Raw genomic sequence first — 23,860 nt, 5'->3', positions numbered from 1 at the left:
AATATGGTCCTTGTGATATGACCAGAGAAAGCTAGATGTCAAGCACAGAAATAAAGAGTGAGAACATTTTGTAGAATGGAAGGGAATTTGCTGTTATATAGTTTTGGTCTTGGCTTGCCATTAGCTGTGTGATCTTCGGCAAGTTAAATAACCTCCCCAGGCCTCAATTTCCTCAAATATAAAATGGGGATAATAAGTATTTACTTTAAATGGTGGTTGTGTAGATCAAATGAGACAGTGTAGGTTGAGCACATAGTACAGCAATTGGCACATGGAGGGTGTTTGGTAACCCTTTCCCTGACGAGTGTTTTGGTTATTTTAAAGCCCTTACTGTATATTTCCTTTAGGGCTGGTCCTCAGCGAGTCCATCTGCAGAGATCTGTTCAGTGATGCTCACACTCAAGAAGACCATGTCTTATTAAGTGGTTAGGTTAAGGACTCTTTCCCATGCAGATTTGCAATCTGGGTGTGTAAAAATCACACACTGCACTTGTTGCCTGGCAGCACGTGTCCCTGAGTGGTAGTACATGGCTTGCATTGTAATGTCATCAGTGCTGGGGCTAGCTGGCTGGACATGTACTGCCACATGGCCTAGGGACTCCATTCCTCAACAGAATAGCAGCCAGAACTAGGGTTAACAGAAAATGACAAACCAGGCATGGATGAGGGAGGCGCCAGCAGAGCAGCGGGATGTCCTTTGATTTGCTTCTGTTATTTGCATGTCTTTCTTGTGATGTCTGTGAAATGTTCAGAATGACAAAGTTTTTAAAAGACCTGCTGACTCCGCCTGGAAAATGTGAAAAACCTCCTGTTCGGAGACCTATTATGTCCAGCTAGCCTGCATTTTCTATATCTTTTTCTTCATTTTTTATTAATGCAAACATTTGCATGAAGACAGAACCTTTGTTTCTTAAAGAGTTCATCTGCTCCCGCTGCTTACTGGCCCTGCCGTGCAGCAGCACAACAGAACCTTTGTTACGCTGTCAGCAAAGCTGTTTATGAACGGTGGCTTACTGAGGACGGCTTCCTGTGCTGTGTGCTTCCATTTTGTCCAAAGAGAAAAAAAGAAAATCGTTCTTAGGACTGAAAAGAATTTGGGCTTTCTTTTATTCAAGTCCTGAGTGTTGAAATGACAAGTAGCCCCCAAATTTGTGATGAACTGGTAATTGCATCGAACACATTTTTTGCTTTACCTTGAACATAATGAGGCTCTTAGTAACAATAGAGGGAACAAGTGCCTTCTCACTGGAATAGAGAGAAGGAACAGTAAAAAGGCAACAGGACGAGTGGTTGAGAACAGGACAAAAGGGGCTTCCTGTAAGAACCCTAATATTCTAACAGAATGTGTTTTGGTACTTAGTGTTTCCCACCTGGGAGGCACAGTCCTGAAATGGCCCAGTTGAATAAAGAATCCCACCACAGTTTATAAATAGTGGACACAGTTTATGTATTCATTCAGTAAATATTTGAATGACTACAATGTGAAAGACACTGAATGGTCCTGAGTGTTAAAAGGGGATGACAGAGAATGAGTTGTGATACTTATCTGTCTTTTTTTTTTTTTTTTCTTTCTTTCTTTCTTTTTTCCTATCTGTCTTTAAGGAGCAGAATGTCTAGCAGAGAACTCTATATCCAGGTAGAAAGCGCTATTGGAAATTTTAAAAATACATATTGAGGGAGTTAGGGAAAAGGAGAGATTGTTTCTGGCTGGGAGAGAATCAGGGAAAGCCTCAAGAAGTTGGACCTGGCAGGAAAGGAAGAATTGGATATTGCATCATTCCTATAAGTAATGAGTCAAAAATTACATTGGTCTGGTAAAATAGATCCAAAGTATATTTTTATATTTTTATTGGGTACTTTGGTTGTATTTTTTTTTTACCATTAATTTAGACAATATATTGTTAGCATGACTTTTCTGTGTAAAATAAACTGGGGCCTCCTTGGTTGCCCATACTATACCTGCCAGTCATTCACCCCATATGGTTTTTACACACTTTGGCCTAGGCCTCCAGGGCATCTATAAATATCTACAATAGCATCCTTTACTTTCATAACAAAAATAGAAACTCAAAGGGATTATTGAGCATTCTTACAGCCCCATCCCATAAACAGGGCGTAGACATAGTTCTTAGTGGGGATTTGACATGTGAGACTCTCGTTTGATAAAGAATCCCCATCTTCATACAGAGGCAATGTCAACCAGCAGAGAGGATCAGGAATCCTAAGCCCATGAGTTTTCAGCTACCTTAAATTAGAACTCTTCCGTATCATTTTGTCATTAGAAAAAAATGAGGTCCTGTTACTGTTATCTCAGTTGCAGTGAATGCCAACTAATTTTTATGAGATATTTTTGAACAGAAAGTATCAAGGAAATAAGTCACTGTGTTAATATTGTGTTATCATTAATCTGTATATTCATAGTTAAATTGCATGTTTCCAATTTAATAATAAACAGTACTTTCAATAATTTGTAAATACATGGTTTTACCCCAAAAGGAACTTCTTTTGATGACTATGTAGCACAATTCATGTTCACCCTGAAACTGTGCTACTTTCTACCTGGCATTACATTATAAGTGGTACATGATTTACTCCACGTTTGTCAGTTTGCAAGTGTTTTTTAAACTTATGGTGCTTTCTGGAAAATAGTCTCATGCATGTTTACAGAGTAGATGTGATAACCATACTGCTCTATGAGTAACTATTTTATTTTTGCAAAGTTATTGTCAAAACAGTTACTTCTTTGATTCTTAATTTGTCCCTTAGATTGTAACTGGGGAACTTAAATGCTACTCTAGATTTTTCTAGTGTTCTATGTTAAAGCTGAGTGCTTTAAGTTTGAAGTTCTGTGAAAGCTCCTTAAAAAAAAAAAAAAAATCCTAGTTTCTGGCACTTGTTATTCCAGGACTCCAGACTACTAATTCTGTATTGTGAGATTTAGGCTGTAAATACTGAGACAGTAAGATTTAAACACCTTGCCTTGACATCCCCAAAACATAAAAAAGCCACCAGTTTTAGGAAGGAAAATGGAAGAGGGGAGGATTAATAGTTGACCAGAGACTATTTGAATGCGAAGGCACTCAGCTTTGCACAGCTATTAACTGTTACAATGCTTCTTTTGGTTGAGGGAAGTAAACTCTAGTTTTTTATCCTCTACTTTACATAAAGATCTTTAGCTACCTCTTGTTTGCTGGTTGTCACAGGTGATGTTAGCATATGTATTTGTTTTGCCATTGTTTGCCTTTAGTCTTTTAGTATTTGACTTTGGCTATATAGGAGCGTTTAGGTGAATTGGATACACAAATGCAATGTATTAATTTTATCTGTGGTATAATTAACTATTAATGTAAAAGATTTTTCCTTAAGTTGTAAATTCGTCCCTCAGAAAATCCCATCTGATACGTGTCATACTGAATGGCTCTGAAAGCGAGGCAGCATCCTGCAGTTCAGACCAAAGGCCAGAGTTCAAGGCTTTTTTCTGCTGTTTACCAGCCCTTTAATCTTAGGTGAATTATATTTCCAAGTCTTTTTTTTTTTAAGCTATAAAATGAGAATAAAATAAAAGAATATAACTTGTAGGATTGTTGTGAGGAGTAATGAATTAACACTCATAAAGTACTTAGAATGGTATCATGTACATTCAGCTTAATAAAAGTTGGCTGTCTGGGGTGGGTTTCCAGTGATTAAGACTCAAGCTGGGAAGGCCTGAGGTTGGAGTCCTGGCTCCACTTCCATTTCCAGCTTCCTGCTAATGTGCACCCTGGGAATAAGCAGAGGATGCTTTCAGTAGGTGTGTCCCTGCCACCCATGTAAGAGACCCATTATTGAGTTCCTGGGCTTGCCTAGGGCCTGCTGTTGAGGGCATTTGGGGAGACAACCAGCTGATGGAAGAGCTCACTCACTCTCTCAATTTCTGCTTGCTCTGTTTCTCTCTCTTAATACGCTTAAAATAAAATATAAAAAAGTCAGCTGCCATTATTTATTTATTAATTTATTTGAAAGGCAGAGTTACAGAGAGGCGGGGGGTGTCTTCCATCTGCTGGTCTACTCCCCAGATGGCTGCACTGGCAGGAACTGTGCTGATCCAAAGCCAAGTGCCCAGAGCTGCTTCCTGGTCTCCCACACGGGTGCAGGGACCCAAGGACTTGAACCATCTTCTACTGCCTTCCCAGGCTATACCAGAGAGCTGGATCAGAAGCGGAGCACCGGCACTTGAACCGGCACTCATATGGGATACCAGCACTGCAGGCAGCAGCTTTACCTGCTCTGCCACAGTGCCAGCCTGGTGGTCAATACTTTCACTTTATTTTTCTCTGCTGTATGTTTTAAACTTCTTTTTAAAAATTGTTTTATTTCTTTTCATTTTATTTGAAAGCTAGAGAGAAAGAGAGAGGAAGAATTAGAGACCGAAGAAGGGAGACTTTCCATCTACTGGTTCACTCCCCAAATGCCTGCAATTGCCAGGGCTGTGCCAGATCAAAGCCAGGAGCACAGAAGTCTGTCTTCCAAATGGGTAGCAGAAACTCAAGTACTTGAGCCATCACCTGCTGCCTCAAATTGTATGCATTAGCAGGAAACTATATCAGAAGTGGAGTAGCTTGGATTTGAACCAGGCAGTTCAGAAATGGGATGCAGGCGTCCTAAGCAGCCACTTACCTGACGTACCAAATACTTACCTTACGTTTTGTTTTTGTTATACTTAATATGTTAATCATAAAATCATGATTATGATAAGGAACTAGGGATTATCTTAAACTAAACATTATACCAGAAGAAAATATAATAGGTTTACACACTTAGAGTAGAGAAGGATTTTATGAACAGGACACACACAAAGCCACAAATAAACATTTTGGACTATATATTTACAAATTCTATATAATGAAAGGCACCACAAATAAAAGAAAAGCTATAAGGTTGATATATATGTATTCATGACATATATAGATTTGGAAAATTTGATAAACCATGAAGAAAAAAAGACAACCAGCAAGGAAAATTGGCAAAGAATGCCAGTGTGTTATTCACAGAAGAAGAAATATACATAGACTGAAAATATGCATAACTTTATTTGTAATCAAGGAAAATAAAATTAAAACAACAGATAGAAGCTGTTTTACAACTCTTAAATTGACAAAATTACAAAGTTTTACACCAAGGATAATGAAATCAATCTCATGGCTAGAAGTAGTATAAATTGGAATAACCACTTTGTAAAAGCGATTGTCTGTCTCTGGTAAATGTGAAGATGTGTACATTCTAAGACATGCCCAGTGGATTTCAAGATGTCTACCTTGGGAAAAATGCCTGCATATAAACACAAGGAAGCAGGTATAAGAATGTTCAGCCTAGCAGAGTTTGTTAATAGTGGAAACATGGGAATAGCTTAAATATTTATCAGTAGAGTAAAATTTACCATCAAAAAATAACAAAAGGGTAGGTTGGTTCTATGTTGTTTCATAAAAGATCTCCAGACATTGTTGTGTAAAAAAAAGCAAGGTACAGGGGCCAGCGCCGTGGCTCACTTGGTTAATCCTCCGCTTGCGGTGCCGGCATCCCATATGGGCGCTGGGTTCTAGTCCTGGTTGCTCCTCTTTCAGTCCAGCTCTCTGCTGTGGCCCAGGAGGGCAGTGGAGGATGGCCCAAGTGCTTGGACGCCTGCGCCTGCGTGAGAGACCAGGAGGAAGCACCTGGCTCCTGGCTTCAGATCGGCACAGCACGCCGGCCCTGGCAGCCATTTGCAAGGTGAACCAACGGAAGGAAGACCTTTCTCTGTCTCTCTCTCTCAGTCTAACTCTTTCTGTCAAATAAAAAAAAATTTAAAAAAATTAAAAGCAAGGTACAGAAAAGTATATGTCATTTACTTAAAAACTAAAAGCTCATAAACTGTGTATCTTTATATTTTTTAAAGTATACATCTCAAACTGATAACAGTTGGAACCTGAGATTGGTCTTTAGCCTTTTCTGTATGCTTGAATCTTTAAAAAAGCATTATGTTTGTAATTAGAAATGGACATTCTTTATAATTTAAAGATCATTCCAATAATTTCCCTAGCTTACCAATTTAAACTTCCTTTGTAGTATTAACAGTGAAAAGTTCATAATTTCTAGATAATACAGTGTCAGGTAGACATACTGTAGATTTTTGAATTTTTCTTGTTTTGTTTTTCTTTCAGTTTTGGTTAGAAGTTGTGAGATCTGATGAAGTCAAATCTAAGTTTGAATACTAGCTCAGCCATTTGTTTAGACTTTGGGAAGCCTCCTGAACCTCTCTGAGCTTCAAAAAAGGCTATTAATCCACTTCATTGGGTTGTATAAGAGTTAAATGTGCTAGTTCTTTTTCATTTCCCCATCCCTTTGGTCAAGGGAAATTGATCTAGTGTGGTCTAAGATCAAAGATGGTTTTGTATGGATGATAAAATTTTTCACCAGAACACACTGTGTCTTTGGACCAAGACAAACCAGTAACGATAGAGGTTGTAAATAATTAATTTTAGAAGTCTAGTAACTTTTTAAACTGGTAAGCTGTCTATTTGTACCTCACAAGATCAAATACTAGATCATAGTAGTGATTTTTAAGTGATATTGAACTTGAAACTTCTAAGTAAGTTTACATGACCGGTTGTTGGTTAAGAATCTTACTCATCTCAGAGAACAGTTTGAATTTAGTTAATTTTTTTAATTAATTTTTTTTGTGACAGGCAGAGTGGAGAGTGAGAGAGAGAGAGACAGAGAGAAAGGTCTTCCTTTTTCCGTTGGTTCATCCCCCAATGGCCGCTGCGGCCGGCACGCTGAGGCCGGCGTACCGTGCTGATCCGAAGCCAGGAGCCAGGTGCTTCCTCTGGTCTCCCATGCGGGTGCAGGGCCCAAGCACTTGGGCCATCCTCCACTGCACTCCCAGGCCACAGCAGAGAGCTGGACTGGAAGAGGAGCAACCGGGACTAGAACCCGGGGTGCTGTCGCCGAAGGCGGAGGATTAGCCTATTGAGCTGCGGCGCCGGCCTGAATTTAGTTTAACAAACATTTATTTGTACCAACCAGCATCTGAATCTCAAGAGGCCTCAAAGACCAAACTATGTCTCAAAAGGACTCTGGTAAGGGAGGAAAGAGTCAGGTATAAAGTTATGTATATGTATATACTCTGCTTTTTCCTTACACTAGTATTGTTGTGTGTGTCTATTAAAACTACATAGTAGCTCATGAATATTTTTCTGATGAGATTTGTTTGTTTATTTTTTTTTAATTTAAAAGTCAGAATTATATATAGAGAGGGAGAGACAGAGAGAGAAAAAGATCTTCCATCGGTTGATTCAGTCCCCAGATGGCTACCATGGCCAGACCGAAGCCAGGAGCCAGGAGCTTCATCCAGGTCTCCCACATGGGTGGCAGGGGCCCAAGCACTTGGGCCATCTTCTGCTGCTTTCTCAGGTCATCAGCAGGGAGCTGGATCAGAACCGGAGCAGCTAGGACACAAACCAGTGCCCGTATGGGATGCTGGCATCACAGGCTAGGCTTAACACTCTGTGCCACAATGTCAGCCCCTGTTCTTTATACTGAGACTCTGTATTAAATAGTCATTTTTATAAAATGTTTAACTGATGTAGGTGGAAATTCTAGACGCCTCAAGCAAAAATTTTCAAATGAGACCCCTTATCATTTAATTATGAAAAAAAAAAAAACAGCTAATACTTTGATGGTATTTATGCTTGGGAAGAGAGTAAAAAGAAATAGTTTTGGACTTTCCCCATATAAATTAGGGCTCCTGAGTCATTAGTAGTTAATAATGGAAGGCTTCACACAAGTTTAAAGCCTATAACTAAAATGAGTGTATGATTATATATATTCCAGGCGTAGAGTTTTATAAAGCCCAAGAACCTTTGACTGTAACCTGTAAATATTCTTGGTTGGATGAGCTTTAACTTTAAATAAATGGATAGAGGCTAGTATGTATTTGAGCATATGTGCCAGACATCATGCTGAGGCTATTACATAAATTATTTCATTTAATCCTCACTACAATCTTTGGTTATTATTCCACTTTTACAGAAAAGGGCCGAGAGGCTTGTTCACTTGCAAAATCACACAGTAGATGCCAGAGCTAGAAATCAAATCTGGGTTTGCCTGATTCAAGGGCCTGTGGGTTTTTTGTTTGTTTGTTTTTGCTTTTGTTTTTAAAGATTTATTTATTTATTGGAGAGGCGGAGTCACAGACAGAGGGAGAAACAGAGAGAGAGGTCTTCCTTCCATTCGTTCACTCCCCAAATGGCTGCAATGGCTCTGGCGGGGCAGATCGGAAGCCAGAAGCCAGAGCTTCCTCCTGATCTCCCACAGTGCAGGAGCCTGAGCACCTGGGCCTTTTCTAGTGTTTTCTAAGGATGTAGTTTATTATCAGACATATCTTTTTTTTTTTTTTTTTGACAGGCAGAGTTAGACAGTGAGAGAGAGAGACAGAGAGAAAGGTCTTCCTTCCGTTGGTTCACCCCCCAAATGGCCGCTACGGCCAGCGCTGCGCCTATCTGAAGCCAGGAGCCAGGTGCTTCTCCTGGTCTCCCATGCAGGTGCAGGGCCCAAGCACTTGGCCATCCTCCACTGCCTTCCCGGGCCACAGCAGAGAGCTGGACTGGAAGAGGAGCAACTGGGACAGAATCTGGCTCCCCGACCGAAATTAGAACCTGGGGTGCCGGCACCGCAGGCAAAGGATTAGCCTCGTGAGCCACAGCACCGGCCAGACATATCATTCTTAATATCATAGCTATTTTAAAGCAGGAGTAGCTGAGGATGAGTCAACAGAACTAAAGTTTTGATTCGCAGTTTCTTTCACTTGCTAACTGCATATAAGGATCATGCATTGTATACTTACTTAATTGTCCCGTAGATTGTTCAGGATAGCATGACACAGTTATAAATGCTTATCTCAGACATCTGAGCAAGACATGGACAGTTTGAGGAAAAATACAGCCTTATTGGTACACATTAGAAAACTTAATCCTGATCTTGTTGTGGAAGTCATGCAAAGCAAAAAGGAAAAGCCAGTCTTAAGTGCTTTTCCTTTTTCAAGAAGGCAGCTATGGTGCTCACATATCTTTGCCCTCTGGGGGTGCAGGTGTGCTGTTTTTATTCTTTAATAGTTCACATAAATTAAAGCCTATTCCTTTGCATTTAAAAAATAATATAAAATGACACTCTGCAGGTTTTATTGCCAGCCAAAAGCTTTGAACTTCTGTCTCATTAAAGTTTGATAAACTGTAAGGATTTTCCAGGGTTGGGTGGTACACTTAACCACAGAGAGAACATGGGACTGATAAAGAGCTGCAGGTGAAGGAAACCACCAAGGAGCAGCAATTAGAGCTTCAAACTTGGCTGTGGGTTGGTGTGAAATTCTCTGCAGGGGGTACCTTTTCCCTGTCTGCCCCAGGGGCCTTTGTGCTCCTTCCCTCCACCTACAGATTAAAAAGAGCACTGGGAGTTTTCTGTTTCCTCTTTGTGAACTAGGAGGAATGGGTAGGGTGAATACTTTGTGGTGGGATGGTTCTTTGTTTGGAAAAAAAAAAAAGCCTTTGAAATTTGGGGACATGTTATAACTTCACACAGATACTGATAGGTATGCGGGTGGAAATAGGAGAGAGAGGCAAATTCACAGGGACACAGATGGACTTCATCTCTCAGGTCATTTTACTTTCAATATGCACTGCTGCCTTTGTGCTGGTGTAACATGAAGATTAATTTTTGTACCTATAAGTGATTTTATTTTTTATTTTATTTGAACGAAATAGAGAGGTAGAGTCAGAGAGAGAGAGGTCCTCCATTCCACTGGTTCACTCTCCAAATGACTGCAACAGTCAGAGCTGAGCTGATCCAAAGCCAGGAGCCAAGAGTTTCTTCCAGGTCTCCCATGTGGGTGCAGGGGCCCAAGGACTTGGGCCATCTTTTACTGCTTTCCCAGGGCATAGCAGAGAGCCGGATCTGAAAAGGAGCAGCCAGGACTTGAACCAGCGCCCATATGGGATGCTGGTGCTGCAGGCTGGGGCTTTAACTCACTGTGTCACAGCACTGGCCCCCCATAAGTGATTATAATGTGTTAATGATGAGGTTGTAGGCCGGTGCCGGGGCTCACTAGGCTAATCTCCTGCCTGCGGCGCCGGCACCCTGGGTTCTAGTCCCGGTCGGGGCGCCGGATTATGTCCCAGGTGCTCCTCTTCCAGGCCAGCTCTCTGCTGTGGCCCGGGAGTGCAGTGGAGGATGGCCCAAGTGTTTGGGCCCTGCACCTGCATGGGAGACCAGGAGAAGCACCTGGCTCCTGGCTTCAGATTGGTGCAGCGCTGGCCGTAGCGGCCATTTGGGGGGTGAACCAACGGAAGGAAGACCTTTCTCTCTGTCTCTCTCTCTCACTGTCTAACTCTGCCTGTCAAAAAAAAAAAAAAAAAAAAAGATGCGGTTGTGTGTTAAGAGCATGGGTTTTTAGTATTAAACAAAACTTGGGTTATATGTTGGCTTCCCTGCTTACTAGCTCTGTAATCTTGAGCAAATTCTGTAAGTCTCAGCCTTCCCATTTATAAAATAGAAATATAAAATGATCTATCATAGGGTTTTTGTGAGGATTAAATAATGTGTGTGAAACAGTGAGTACCTGACTCTTAGGTAGTTAATTGTGTACATGCTCAGAAATGGTGTTAGTGTTTATAATAATAAACTAAATGTGATTGGCAGATAAACAGATATGGTTCTCTCTCTGGTGCAATGTCTGTTTTTCAAAAAATCACTCTAGGAGGACAAAAGCGCTTTGATATTAATGGCTCTGAAAACATTTGTCCTGTAAAGTGCTTTCACATTGACTTTTTTAGTCCCTGGAGCAAGAGAGTAAAAGCAGCAGGATTTGCTTCTAAGTAGAGCTCTTTCATTTCTATCATCAAAAAGAAAAAAATCCTGTACTAGCCTTAGGTAGAGGTAAGTCATAAAAGGCCAGGAAGGAATCTTTTTGTAAGATGAGATTAAGCGGGTTGAAGAAAGGAAGGGGAATACAGTGGAGAAAATATAGTTGATGTTAATGTTAGTATGGCCATTTTCCTCTCCCCATTTGATATGTACTTAGTTAAACTGATTGTTGTCTTGAAAACAATTAATGCCAGAAATTAGCATGTTATCTCAGCTTCACTCTCAGTTTTGGCCATTTCTTAAAAAAAAAAAAAAAATTTCTAGCCAGATGCACTGTTGAGTTAATGAAGCACTGATTTCGTTTTTGTTTTCACATCTTTGTTGCAGGGAGGAGTGGGTAAGGACTTGCAGTGGTTGGCAGTTGTTAGCTTTGGGAAGCACTCACACAGATAGAACGAGTCATGGAATGTGAACAGGGCTTTCTCCTGGACTTCAGGCTGGTGCAAAGGTGCTCAAATCCTGGATCACTGCAGACAGTGTTGCAAATGAAGACTCTTGAATTCAGCTCGGTAGATAAACTTATTTCTTTTATGAACTTCACTAAACTACCAGGACTTCAGGAATAGTTTTTTGAAGCACCCATTTTTAGCTACATTCCTCCATATTTTGCTTAGGAATTAAACTGTGAAAGAGGCAATTGTCCACCTTGGCATCAACTTTGTGGAACTGGTTTCTAGTAAAATGTTCGTTACTTCTGGGTTTTTTGTTCTCACTGCCCCCAGAAGAAAGCAGTGTTCTGATTTTTTGGATGGTAAAAGGGAGTGTGAATTGGACGCTTGTGTGTGAGATGTACTGGGATACAACTGTCATATCTGAAAATTAAGAAAGAGAAGGAAGCATTTGTTGAGCACCTGATGTGTAAGACGTTCTGGCCTGTGTTGCATACGGAAGTAAATTCCCAATAACTAACTAATAAGAAAATATATTAGTTGGGGCCAGCACTGTGGCGTAGTGGGTGGGGCCGATGCCTGCTTTGCCAGCATCCCATGTGGGCAGGGGTTCAAGTCCCGGCTACTCCACCTCCAGTCCAGCTCTGTGCTATGGTTTGGGAGGGCAGTGGAAGATGGTCCAAGTCCTTGAGCCCCTGTGTCCACGTGGGAGACCCAGAGGGAGCTCCTGGTTCCTGGCTTCGGCCTGGCTGAGCCCCATCTATTGTGGCCATTTTGGGAATGAATCAGCAAATGGAAGATTCTCTCTCCTCCTCTCCTTCTCTGTCACTGTAACTCTGCCTTTCAAATAAATAAATAAAATAAATCTTTAAAAATACAAAAAGCAAATATGTTAGCAAGCATGCACTGTGTGCCAGCACTGTGGTATTTTGCATACATTATCTTATTTAATTCTCATAACCTTGTAGAGTAGATAAGGTAGGATTATCATCCACATTTTAAAATGAGAAAATAGGCTTGGAGAGTAATTTGCTCAACGTCACTGTGGGAAGTTATGGGACTGAGAATTTAACTCGTATCTCTGTATTCTCAAAGCCCAAGTTCTTAACCAGTGAGCTTTAACTTCAAGGTACGTAGGAAGCTACAGGGACACGTCTTGTGGTACAATGTTTAAGACACTGCCTGGGATGCCCGTACTTATATCAGGATGGCTGGGTTTGAGTCTGGGTTTCACTTCCAATCCATTTCCTGCTTAGGAAAGACCCTGCAAGGCAGCAGGTGATGGCTCAAATGCTTAGGTCCCTGCCACCCATGTGGGAGACCCAGATGGAGTTCCCAGCTCCTGGCTCTGTCTCCCTGCCTATCATATAAGTAAAAATACACTTAAAAAAAAAAAGAAAAAGCAGCAGCAGCAGGGATATTTGTTAAAATTACTGGGCTCCAGTTAGAATTTATTTTTTTGACAGGCAGAGTTAGTGAGAGAGAGAGAGACAGAGAGAAAGGTCTTCCTTCTGTTGGTTCACGCCCCAAATGGCCACTACGGCCAGTGCTGCGCCTATCTGAAGCCAGGAGCCAGGTGCTTCTCCTAGTCTTCCATGCGGGTGCAGGGCCCAAGGACTTGGGCCATCCTTCACTGCCTTTCTGGGCCACAGCAGAGAGTCTAGTTAGAAATTTAAGGTTCCTAAATTTGAGGTGGTATAGATTATAAATCTGTATTTTAACAGGGTATATGCAAAGTATTTCAGACCAAGTGGTTGATTGACCATACTTTGAGAAATAAGTAGAGTTGTTTATTGCTTTCCACACAGGATACAGAAGAAAACAGGTGCAGATTAATGAGCTGGCCAAGATTAAGCTACCAAAGACAGAGCTATGATTCAAACCCAGGTCTAACTCTAATACTTAAATTCTTTATTATTACAAGCCCATGAGTAATTCACGCATCTTTCATTCATAACAACTGAAGAAAACATGAGAGCCAATAAATTGAGCCACACAGATTTAATGATCTTGTTATTTATCTAGGTTAATAACTTACATGTACACCAATATTGAGATTGTTATAGTCTTTGAACTTTTTCAGTTACTTTTTTTGTGATTTAAAGAACTGAGTTTTCTTTTCTTTTTTTTTTTTTTTTTTTTGACAGGCAGAGTGGACAGAGAGAGAGAGATAGAGAGAAAGGTCTTCCTTTTGCCGTTGGTTCACCCTCCAATGGCCGCCGCGGTAGGTGCGCTGCGGCCGGCGCACCACGCTGATCCAATGGCAGGAGCCAGGTCTCCTGGTCTCCCATGGGGTGCAGGGCCCTAGGACTTGGGCCATCCTCCACTGCACTCCGGGGCCACAGCAGAGAGCTGGCCTGGAAGAGGGGCAACCGGGACAGAATCCGGCGCCCCGACCAGGACTAGAACCTGGTGTGCCAGCGCCGCAAGGCGGAGGATTAGCCTATTGAGCCACGGCGCCGGCTGAGTTTTCTTTCTAATCAGATTATCCCTGCTTCAGGGAGAGACCCCCTGACTCCCTGGGGATAAGTATCTTGGACATGCAGACATGGGAAAGGCTAGAAGGAGATGTAAAGAAAAGAGCTGTCAGGAGTGTCTGCTAAATGGTGCTGAAGTGCCTCTTCAGAGCACCCTCCGCATTGGAACCACGAGTGAGGGTGGAAGCTGATACTGACAGCCAGTCAGATGGCAGTAGGTCGTGTTCTACAGCAAATCCCATTCTACCCTTTGAGATGTAGCTCCATTAGGGCCAGCAAGTTCGCTTAGCTTAGCCTATTCCCGTCCACAGGAATTTCTAGGACAGAGCCAACACCTTCTTTGATTTATATGGCCTCCTACTGGGATGGGAGAACTTTGTTTTCTTCTTTTTCCTTTTTAATCTCTCTCTCTGTCTCTTCCTTTTTGTTTGCAGCACAGCGACATGTCCTTACGTACGTGGAGGATGCAGTGTGCCAGCTACTAGAGAACAGGGAAGATATTAGCCAATATGGCATTGCGAGGTTCTTCACTGAATAGTAAGTACATGAGTGCCTTGATACCAGGGTGAGCCAAGAGGAGGCTTAAGGAAGCAGGCGAGGGTACATGAAGAATAGAGCAGGATATGCTGATTATGTTGTGGCTGGGAATGCTTAGTTTGGGTAGGTTGGTTGAGGGCTGCCCACACATGTTTTGGAGCATGCCTTTGGTACAGCTTGTTTTGTCCAATGATATGTCTTGTGAATGATTGTGATTATAGCAGCTTAACAACTGCTTGTTTGATCTATCACATCTGGTTCTTTAGATTCCTTTTAAAATTTTAAACTTCCTCCTTTATTCAAAATAGTCACTCTCATTTCTTTTAGTTGGTGTTCATTTAGCCTGTATTTTTCATGGCTGACTTTTCTCATGGAGTTGTGCAGGATGATATTCCTCTGCATTATTCTTTCTATCCATCACTTAATGATTTAAGAGTGTTTTCAGGAGGTTGTCTTTATTATTATTATTATTTTTTTTTGACAGGCAGAGTTAGACAGTGAGAGAGAGAGAGACAGAGAGAAAGGTCTTTCTTCCATTGGTTCACCCCCCAAATGGCTGCTACAGCCGAGCGCTGTGCCGATCCAAAGCCAGGAGCCAGGTGCTTCTTCCTGGTCTCCCATGTGGGTGCAGGGCCCAAGCACTTGGGCCATCCTCCACTGCCTTTCCAGGCCACAGCAGAGAGCTGGCCTGGAAGAAGAGCAACTGGGACAGAATCCGGTGCCCCAACCGGGACTAGAACCCGGGATGCCGGCGCCTTAGGCAGAGGATTAGCCTAGTGAGCCATAGTGCTGGCCTCCAGGAGGTTGTCTTTAATAGGTTATATTTTTGAAAGATTATGCCTCTTTGTAAAGTATGTTTGGGTGCAATGTATAAAAGTCAAAATGATTATTGCTTTTAGAATATCAGTAAATTTTTTTACACTGAATGAGATAATCACTTTAAAACATCTTCAACTTCATGAAAGGATTACTAAAAATATGAAGCTTTGTTTTCATTAACAGTGTGCCATCACATATTTATACAGTCATTTGGATTCTCTTCCCTTTTTTTCTGATTTATTGGGAATACTCTGAGAGAAGAAGAATCACTTCCTTCAGATTTTCCTTCAAGGTGTATCACGAACTCATGTCCATCATCTTTGAACTACATAGACACTTTTTTCCCTTTCTGTCCTCCCGAGGCTCGATAGAGATTATACCACTATACTAATGGGCAAAATTTGGGTAGCTATTAGGGGAGTACTTTACCGTCCCTTTGCTGAACTAGAGTTCTTGTAAATAAAATGTAGATTTCTTATGGATTGGAAGGGTGACTGGGAAAAACAAGTTTTCTGGGAGAAGGACTGGTTTCTTCTCCCAGTCTTCTAAGGGAGAATGATGTAGAAAGAGAAATATTACTTGTTCTCGTGGAATGGGCTGGAACAATCGAGGTGGGCTGGGAGTGAAGACTGAGATTGAATAGGCTTGCTTGCTTTTGCAGACCTGACAAGCCCAGGGGTCAAGTTTCTAGGCCATTTAATCTGCACCAGCACTGCTGAGGCTCCTTGCCAAGTGAAATACAACTCTTCTGGGGGTAATGCTTCTTCCTGGATTTCCCCACCAATCTCCTTTATAAGTCTTCTCCTTATTTCACTGGTTCTTTGAGGCTAGGAATCACTTCTACCTTACTTTTGTATTCTCTGTACTTAGCACGATGTTTAGGTAGATATTTGATAAATCTATAGCTGCATCCATATTTTAAGTTATTGTATACCATCTACTCTTATTCTTGATCTGGTTAGCAGGAGGACTGTTTTCTTGTTCTTCCTTCTCTTTGTTGATTCTTTTTGGTATAACTCTGTATCTGTTATTTAAGAAGCTGTATACTATGTGTCTCACACTCCAAGAGTGAACCCTGGTAGTCTCTGTAACTGATACTGAATGCTAGAGAGTCAATAGTAAGGGTTATAGGTCTTTCAGAATGCTGTTAACTATAGGTAGCTTCTATCCATTAATATACTGTTGAAAAAACATCTTAAGATTTTTCCATAGTGCTGATAGAAATCTAGTTGCCAAGTAAGCTGTTTTTGTCCCTAGGAAACTAAAACTTACAAAATATATATAAGAGTGGCACATACTTGACACATCTATAACTCTAAGACATCAGATTGGCCTGAAGTGGGTTATTTTGAGAAGCAAAAAGAGAAGCAGCATCAAAGTTCCAAAAACTTTAAAAAAAAAAATAAGACTTGCAAGTTGTAGCTACATGACATTGGGAAGTCATCCAAAAAGTAGACAAGGCGACCTGACAAATTTAAGCTCCTGATTTTACTTTGATTGTGAATTTGATTTCTTTCAGATCTCAGTTTTCACTCATTCATAGTAGCAAAATGAAGTAAAAAAGGAGGAAGAAGAATTTTTTATCCTTAAAAGTTTTCCCCGTATAACCTTGGGCAAATTTCTGAAATGTAGGCCTCAATTGCCTGATCTATGAAATGGGTTTAATGAAGCCCTTACCTGCTAATAAAAATAGCATAATATGGATAATTATATCTTATAATAGGCAGTTTTCATTAAACTTGTACTTTGTCTTAACCACTATCCTTCTTTGAGGTAGCTGCTTTTTTTTTTTTTTTTTTTTTTTTTTTTTGACAGGCAGAGTTAGACAGTGAGAGAAAGAGACAGAGAGAAAGGTCTTCCTTCTGTTGGTTCACCCCCCAAATGGCCGCTACGGCCGGTGCTGTGCCAATCTGAAGCCAGGAGCCAGGTGCTTCTCCTGGTCTCCCATGCAGGTGCAGGGCCCAAGCACTTGGCCATCCTCCACTGCCTTCCCGGGCCACAGCAGAGAGCTGGACTGGAAGAGGAGCGACTGGGACATAATCCGGCGCCCCGACCGAGACTAGAACCCAGGGTGCTGTCGCCGCAGGCGGAGGATTAGCCTAGTGAGCCGCGGCACTGGCCTGAGGTAGGTACTATTAATATCTCTATTTTACAGATGAGGACATTGAGACTCTTCAGTTAAAGGCTCACAAGCTAATAAGGGCCAGAGTCAGGAATCAAGCCTCCTCTGCAGTGTTTCAAAGCCACTGTTCTTTATTTCTGGTTCTAAAGACACTTAACTGTCTAAAGATTCTGGAGTCCTGACCAGAGTAATATTTTGAGATCTCTTCTAGGTATAATTTCTACAATTCTTTATTTTCCCTTATGAACTATACTTTGCAAATTTATCAGCTTTGTCTGGTGACCTCAGTTCATTGCCAATTATATGTTTTGTGTTATTGTTTTGAGGAATATAATTGTAGCTGGCTCTAAACAGCAAGGAGCATGATTTAAAAAAAAATGTCCAGGTAAAGATCAGACTCTGATGTGTCCTGGCTCAAGCTCCCCATTTCAAGGAAATAAATAAAAATTTTAAAATAAATAAATAAATAAAATATGTTGTGTGTGTACTTCCATCTCTCTATTTCAACTTTATACCTTTAACTATGGGTGATGTAAATCTAAACAATAATAAAGTACTCTTCAAAATTGTTTTTGGAAGGTTTTCCTGCCAAAGGCTTTTCTTTTGTGGGTGCACTTGCCCTCTCTGCTGTCACCTGTTGGTTGTGGCTGTTTTCCCACAAGTCCATGATTGTTCTACCAAATCTAGATAAATTGTAAAACACCAGTGGTTAAGCCTTCTTGTGTGTGCATCTGCAAGGCTGTGAGCTCTGTAGATCAGATTCCTCGGGACACTAAATCCGGAGGGTTTTCCTTTATGTTGTACGTAACCTCTACCGCTGAATGTTGTCCTTCAACGATTGCAAGGTAAGAGGAATTAATATTTAGAGGTTAGCACCTCTAAACAGACCAAGGGTCAGCACCAGGTCAGGACTTCTGAAGAAGTACATCCAAGAAAAAGAGGCAGAGTAGCTGACACTTAGAAACCACAGCAGAGGGTGACTAGGTTCTTGTGGTAAAGATAAACTGAAAAATATGGCTTTATAAGACATTGAAAAATAATGATGAGAGAAAAATTGGCTGAAATCTGAGAATTCCTATCAGAATTGGGAACTGTTCTTCACAGGCTAAATTGATAGTTACACCCCTGTGGCATCAGGGAGCTTGACGTCCACGTCCTAATATAGAAAAGAATGGTACTCTGTGGTCTTGGCTGGTGGGCCCAGAGGGGCTCTTTCTTATGATCAAGTGTCCTGTTTTTGTTTTTATAAATGATTATTTTAGTTCCTTGGTAGTTTACATGATGACTATTTTGTTTGTAAGGGAAAGAAATATGCAGATTACCTTCATTGATAGGAATTTATTTTGAGGATAAGAACACAAAACAGCATTCCTTCATGGATTAATTTATTCACTAATTATTTTTGAGTACCTACTATCTATGTGCCTGTGTGTACTTGTATCAGGCAGTGGGACTATATTGGTAAGCAAGACAAATGACCTTATGGAAATAATGTTTTAATGAGGGAGATAGTCAATAAACAAGTATGCAGATAATGATGAGATTTTCTAATAGTTAATAAGTACTGTTACCAGGGGCCAGCATTTTGTGCTGTATAGTAATCTGTGGTTTGCCAGGCATCCCTTATCCAAGTGCTAGTTCAAGCCCCAGTACTCTGCCTGCAATCCAGCTCCTTGCTAATGCACCTGGGAAAGCAATGGAAGATGGCCCAACTGCTTGGACCCCTGCACCCATGTGGGAGACCCAGATGGAGTTCCTGGCTCCTGGCTTTGGCCTGGCCCAGCCCTGGTGGTTGCAGTCATTTGGAGAGTAAACTAGTGAGTGGAAATATTTCTCTCTTTTTATCCCTTCTTCTCTCTTTGTCTTTTTGCCTTTTAAATAAATAAATCTTTTAAAAAATTTGAGACAAAAAAAAGATTTATCAGCCTTAAAATATGGGCAAATGCTTAATTATCTATAAAACACGTCACTTTCACTGTTACATTTATATTGACAAATGTATTATTTACTATGTAGTATAAGAACAGTGGTAAAAGCTTTATTTATCAGTTTTTAGAAAAGGACAGTTAGGCCGGCGCCAAGGCTCAATAGGCTAAACCTCCACCTTGCAGCGCCGGCACACTGGATTCTAGTCCTAGTTGGGGTGCCGGATTCTGTCCCGGTTGCTCCTCTTCCAGGCCAGCTCTCTGCTAAGGCCGGGGAAGGCAGTGGAGGATGGCCCAAGTGCTTGGGCCCTGCACCCGCATGAGAAACCAGGAGAAGCACCTGGCTCTTGGCTTCGGATCAGCGCGGTGCACCGGCCGCAGCAGCCATAGGAGGGTGAACCAACGGTAAAGGAAGACCTTTCTCCCTGTCTTTCTCTCTCACTGTCTAACTCTGCCTGTCAAAAAAATAAAAAATAAAAAAAAAAATAAAAAAGAAAAGGACAATTAGTAATTTCATTTTGATCTCTATTAGTCATTAGAATTCAGTTGGGAAGTTACGTACCTTTTTGATAAGATGTTGCAGCATCACATTCATTTGTTTTAATTAGAGTAAATCCCTGAAATGTGAACTTCCTGGATCCAGCTCTTGTTGAAGAGAAGGAGTTTCTAATACTGTGTATTCCTGAGTCACTTAAAAACCTAGAACATAACTCTTATGAGAACAGCCCATGGTTATAAAACATGTAGTATTTCTTCTTCTTTTTTTTTTTTTTAAATCAGGTACTCTTAAGTCCTAAGAAAAGATGACCCACTTCTTTCGTACATAATCTGGATCGGGGTATAAACTTTCAGTCCTAGAATTGGCAGATTTTCTAGGATTATCCACCATCTAGCATTTTAAGTAATGTTGTTTTGGGTTCTTCTTGTGTCTATGGTAACGGAGGAGCAGAGAGTTGGGGCAACAAGAAACACATCAGAACAAATGAGGTCTTCACTGCTTCTCAGGCTCATAGCTTCCGTGAGAGACGGTCTGAGACTTCTCTGCCCTTTCTACTCCGTGGTTCTCCCACTTACTGTTGTTAAATTGAGCCAAAATAAGGTGTAGTAAGGTAATGGTGACTAATCCTATTATAATTTTCTAAAAAGGGGGTAATGCTTCCCTGTATGCACCCCCCACCACCACCTTTTTTCCATAGTTCAATCTTAGCTGGAGTTGACACATTGTAACAGAAAATTACACATTTCTCATTGTCAGCATTTGGATTCTCAGACTCAGATAATTGCCAGGAATAGATTTTTGCCTTCAGTTAAAGCAGTCTTGTCCTCATTATTACTGGCCCAGACACTCCTGTTAAGCCATCGTTGATGAAATCTGCAGAGAATTTTGGTTCTTTTCTGTATTACCAGAGGTATGCTATAGCAAAAGGACTCTTGGGAGCCACAGCAATGAGTTAAGAGTCACCAAAATTTATTTTGCAACTTGAAAATCCAGGGTCACTGAGGATACAAGAAGCTGCCTATTTGCATGGAACCCATCTCTCTTCAGTCCCTTCATGTTATAGGTACAGGAAATCATCCAGCAGCACTTGACCCGGTAACTGAGGAAGCGATTTCACAGCCCACTGGTCCCCTGACTCATTTAGAAATCAGAGTCAAAGGTTATAGAAGTAATAATTGGGCCCAGACCCTGCCTGTCAGGAAACCTTATTTCGCCACCCCCTCCCATCTACAAGTCAAGAGAAATGTAGCTGTTGTTAAAGCATTCAGTAAGAGGAAATGAAGGAACTCCGTCCTTGGCTGAAATATTCTCAAGATCCAGTAATATTATTTCTATTTTCATGGGAGCTGCTTTTGCAGCTAGCTAATATCAAACTTGTAATTCTGCACACTGAAACATCTCCCATTGGAGAAATAACTTGATTTATTCCAATCTATAAATAATGTAAAGAATCTCTCCTTGTCCAAATCCTGATATTCCTTCTCATTCCACCACTCTGATAATTCCCTGAGTACTCCTCTGGCAGTCAAGTGGACACACACAAATCTGAATTAACAAATTGTTATGTGATTATTAATGCACAATAGCTCATCAAAAGTTAAGAAACTTTACTTCACCAATAACATGACAATTTAAAATGTTCAGAGCTTTTAATTTCTTCCATAATTTCCTCAGAAGGCCTGTGGAACTGGCAGTGCAGGCCTGGCACAAGAGCAGGAAAAAATGATACAATCTGGCCCCTTTAACTAGAAGGTCTTTAGTGAATGGGGAAGGTGTGGAGGGGACACAGGGGAAGGAGGAAGGATGGTTAGGCTTTTGGCAGCCACACAAAGGTTCTTCCTCCCTGAGAAAAGTGGAATGAGAGTCAAATGAAGCCTCTCTCTGCTGTTGTGATTTGCTAAGATTGTTTGCCTCTTAGCTCCCAGTCCTATGGCAGGTGCGTCCTTACAGTCAATGACTCCCCCACAAAACAGATTATTTATCAGGATCTTTTTTTTTCACTTTTTTCCATAAATTGTTTGTTTAATTCTTCAATATTCAAATGAAGATTGGGATCTTCTAGTGGGTCTTCGTCTTGGTTTTCAGCCGCAGCTGTGGTTTCCTGGGGCATAACAGAAGCTCCAACTGTGGATTCTGGGCTCTCACGTGCATAAAGGAGGCTGCATCCATTTCTGAACACTGCACAGCCATAGCTGTAGCCAGGGAGAGCATAGGCGCCATGCTGTCGCTCACACCAGCTGCCATGGAGGTGCCCCTGGCCCGACTGGAACGCCAGCGTCAGCCTCTGCCAGTAGCGGTAATGGTCGTTTTGCTGGGCTCCGCCCAAACCTGCAAAACTTTCCCATCTAGCCATTTACCCACGAGCTTTCCTGGAGGGCAGAGCCGACGGTTTTTAACCCTGCATCAAGACGTCAGCTCTATCAGGATCTTTCAAGAGGGGTCATATTCAACCAATTTCCTGTCTGAAGCTGTAACTATGATTCTTTTATTCAACTATCAGATGTGGTGCTGACTCACACAACAGAAACTGTCTAATCAGAAAATGACATGAAGCTGTAAATTTATTTTAGAACACATTAGTTCCAGGATTACTAAGTTCTGGGGCTGCAGCAATATATAATACTATGAGAAAAGTTTGGGAAAAGCATTGTTTCCTGGATGACCGTAGAAGTAGCTTTGAATCCCATCCCTTTGTCATTAAGTAATATCAACAGTAAAGGTCCTTGTTAAGATCCTTGTGTTATACTTTTCCAGGTCCAGGCCTAGATCTTTACTAGGGATGATAAAACCTGTCTCATATAGTTGTTATTCAAAGTAAACAAAATGACATGTATGAAATTTCTTGAAACAGTGAATGGAGCAGGTCCTATGTTGTGGCATAGTGGGTGAAGCTGCCACCTGTGATGCTGGCATTCCATATGGGCACTGTTTTACGTCCCAGCTGCTCCACTTCTGATCCAGCTCCTGCTATTGGACTGGGAAAAGCAGTAGAAGATGACTGACTGTTTGGGGCGCTGCCACCCACATGGGAGACCCAGAAGAAGCTCCTGGCTCCCAGCTTCAGCCTGGTCTAGCACTGACCATTGTGGTCATCTGAAAAGTGAACCAGTGGATGGAAGATCTCTCTCTCTCTCTCTCTCTCTCTCTAACTCTGCCTTTCAAATAAATAAATTAATTAATTTAAAAAAGAAGTTCACAGAAGGGTCCAAAGTTGTGGCACAGTGTGTTAAGCTGCCACTTGTGAATCCTGCATTCCCATATCAGAAATCTGGTTCTGAGTCCCGCCCACTCCACTTCCAATCCAGCTTCCTGCTAATAAGTCAAAGAAGGTAGCAGAAGACGGCCCAAGTACTTGGGCCCCTGCTACCCATGTGGGAGACTAGGGTGGAGTTCCTGGCTCCTGGCTTCAGCCTGGCCCAAACCAGCTGTTGCGGCCATCTGAGGAGTGAACCAACAGATGAAAGATCTCTTTTTCTCTGTCACTCTGCCTTTCAAATTAAGTGAATAAATAAATCGATCTTTTTTTTTTTTTTAAGTTCACAGAAAATGGAATTAAAAGATGTTTGGTGCAAGAAATTTTGAAATCCATGCATACCAGATATCTTCAAAAAGTTCACAGAAATGTGAAAAACTGTGCCCAGATTTAACTTTCTGTGTCATTTCTCTTTTGTCCTAATTTTATGGGATTTTTTTTTTCTTTCTGTGGATCTGTTGGAAAGCAGTAGTCTTCTTTTTAAATACATCAGAATTGAAGATCTTGAAGACATTTTCATCTCTCTGATTTTCTGTAAGTCTTCTTACTTACCCTGCGTTTTGTGTCCTTTTTTGGAGACTAAGCCATTCATGCATCCCTGTATAAATAGTAGCCGTTTAGTGCCTGCCACTTCACTCATCATTGAGTTCATTCAGACAGTAGCCTACGAAAGCTTTCTTCACCTGTAAGCCGTTTTCTCACTTTCTATCTGTACCCTCTTTCCTCTGTCGCCCACGATTAAGCATTCAGGGCGTCCTGGGAGACCTGAGTCAATCAAGGCTACCCAACTTTTGTCATTCCTACTCTAAGCTGAAGCAGTACCGGGATGTGTGCAGGCTAATGAAAAGCAGACGTTCTCTGCTGAGGTCATGGCTCCTCACACTGGCAGGCTGCTCCAGGAAGCTGT

General features: G+C 41.4%; 1 protein-coding gene across 2 annotated transcripts in view; it reads left to right on the top strand.

Moving 5' to 3' along the window:
* Positions 1 to 23,860, top strand: part of CSTPP1 (centriolar satellite-associated tubulin polyglutamylase complex regulator 1) — a 236,695-nt gene that overhangs the window by 29,036 nt on the left and 183,799 nt on the right. Inside the window, exon 2 of one of the 2 annotated variants that reach the window (XM_062198015.1) lies at positions 14,233 to 14,335. The exons of the other annotated variant lie outside the window; for it this stretch is intronic. Within the exon in view, the coding sequence (XP_062053999.1) occupies positions 14,233 to 14,335 (103 nt within the window). The remainder of the gene's footprint in view (positions 1 to 14,232; positions 14,336 to 23,860) is intronic. 2 annotated transcript variants of the gene reach the window in all.

This window comes from Lepus europaeus, chromosome 7 (assembly GCF_033115175.1).
Source record: "Lepus europaeus isolate LE1 chromosome 7, mLepTim1.pri, whole genome shotgun sequence".
Classification (NCBI taxonomy): Eukaryota; Metazoa; Chordata; class Mammalia; order Lagomorpha; family Leporidae; genus Lepus; species Lepus europaeus.
This window is presented reverse-complemented; position numbering and strand designations above follow the sequence as displayed.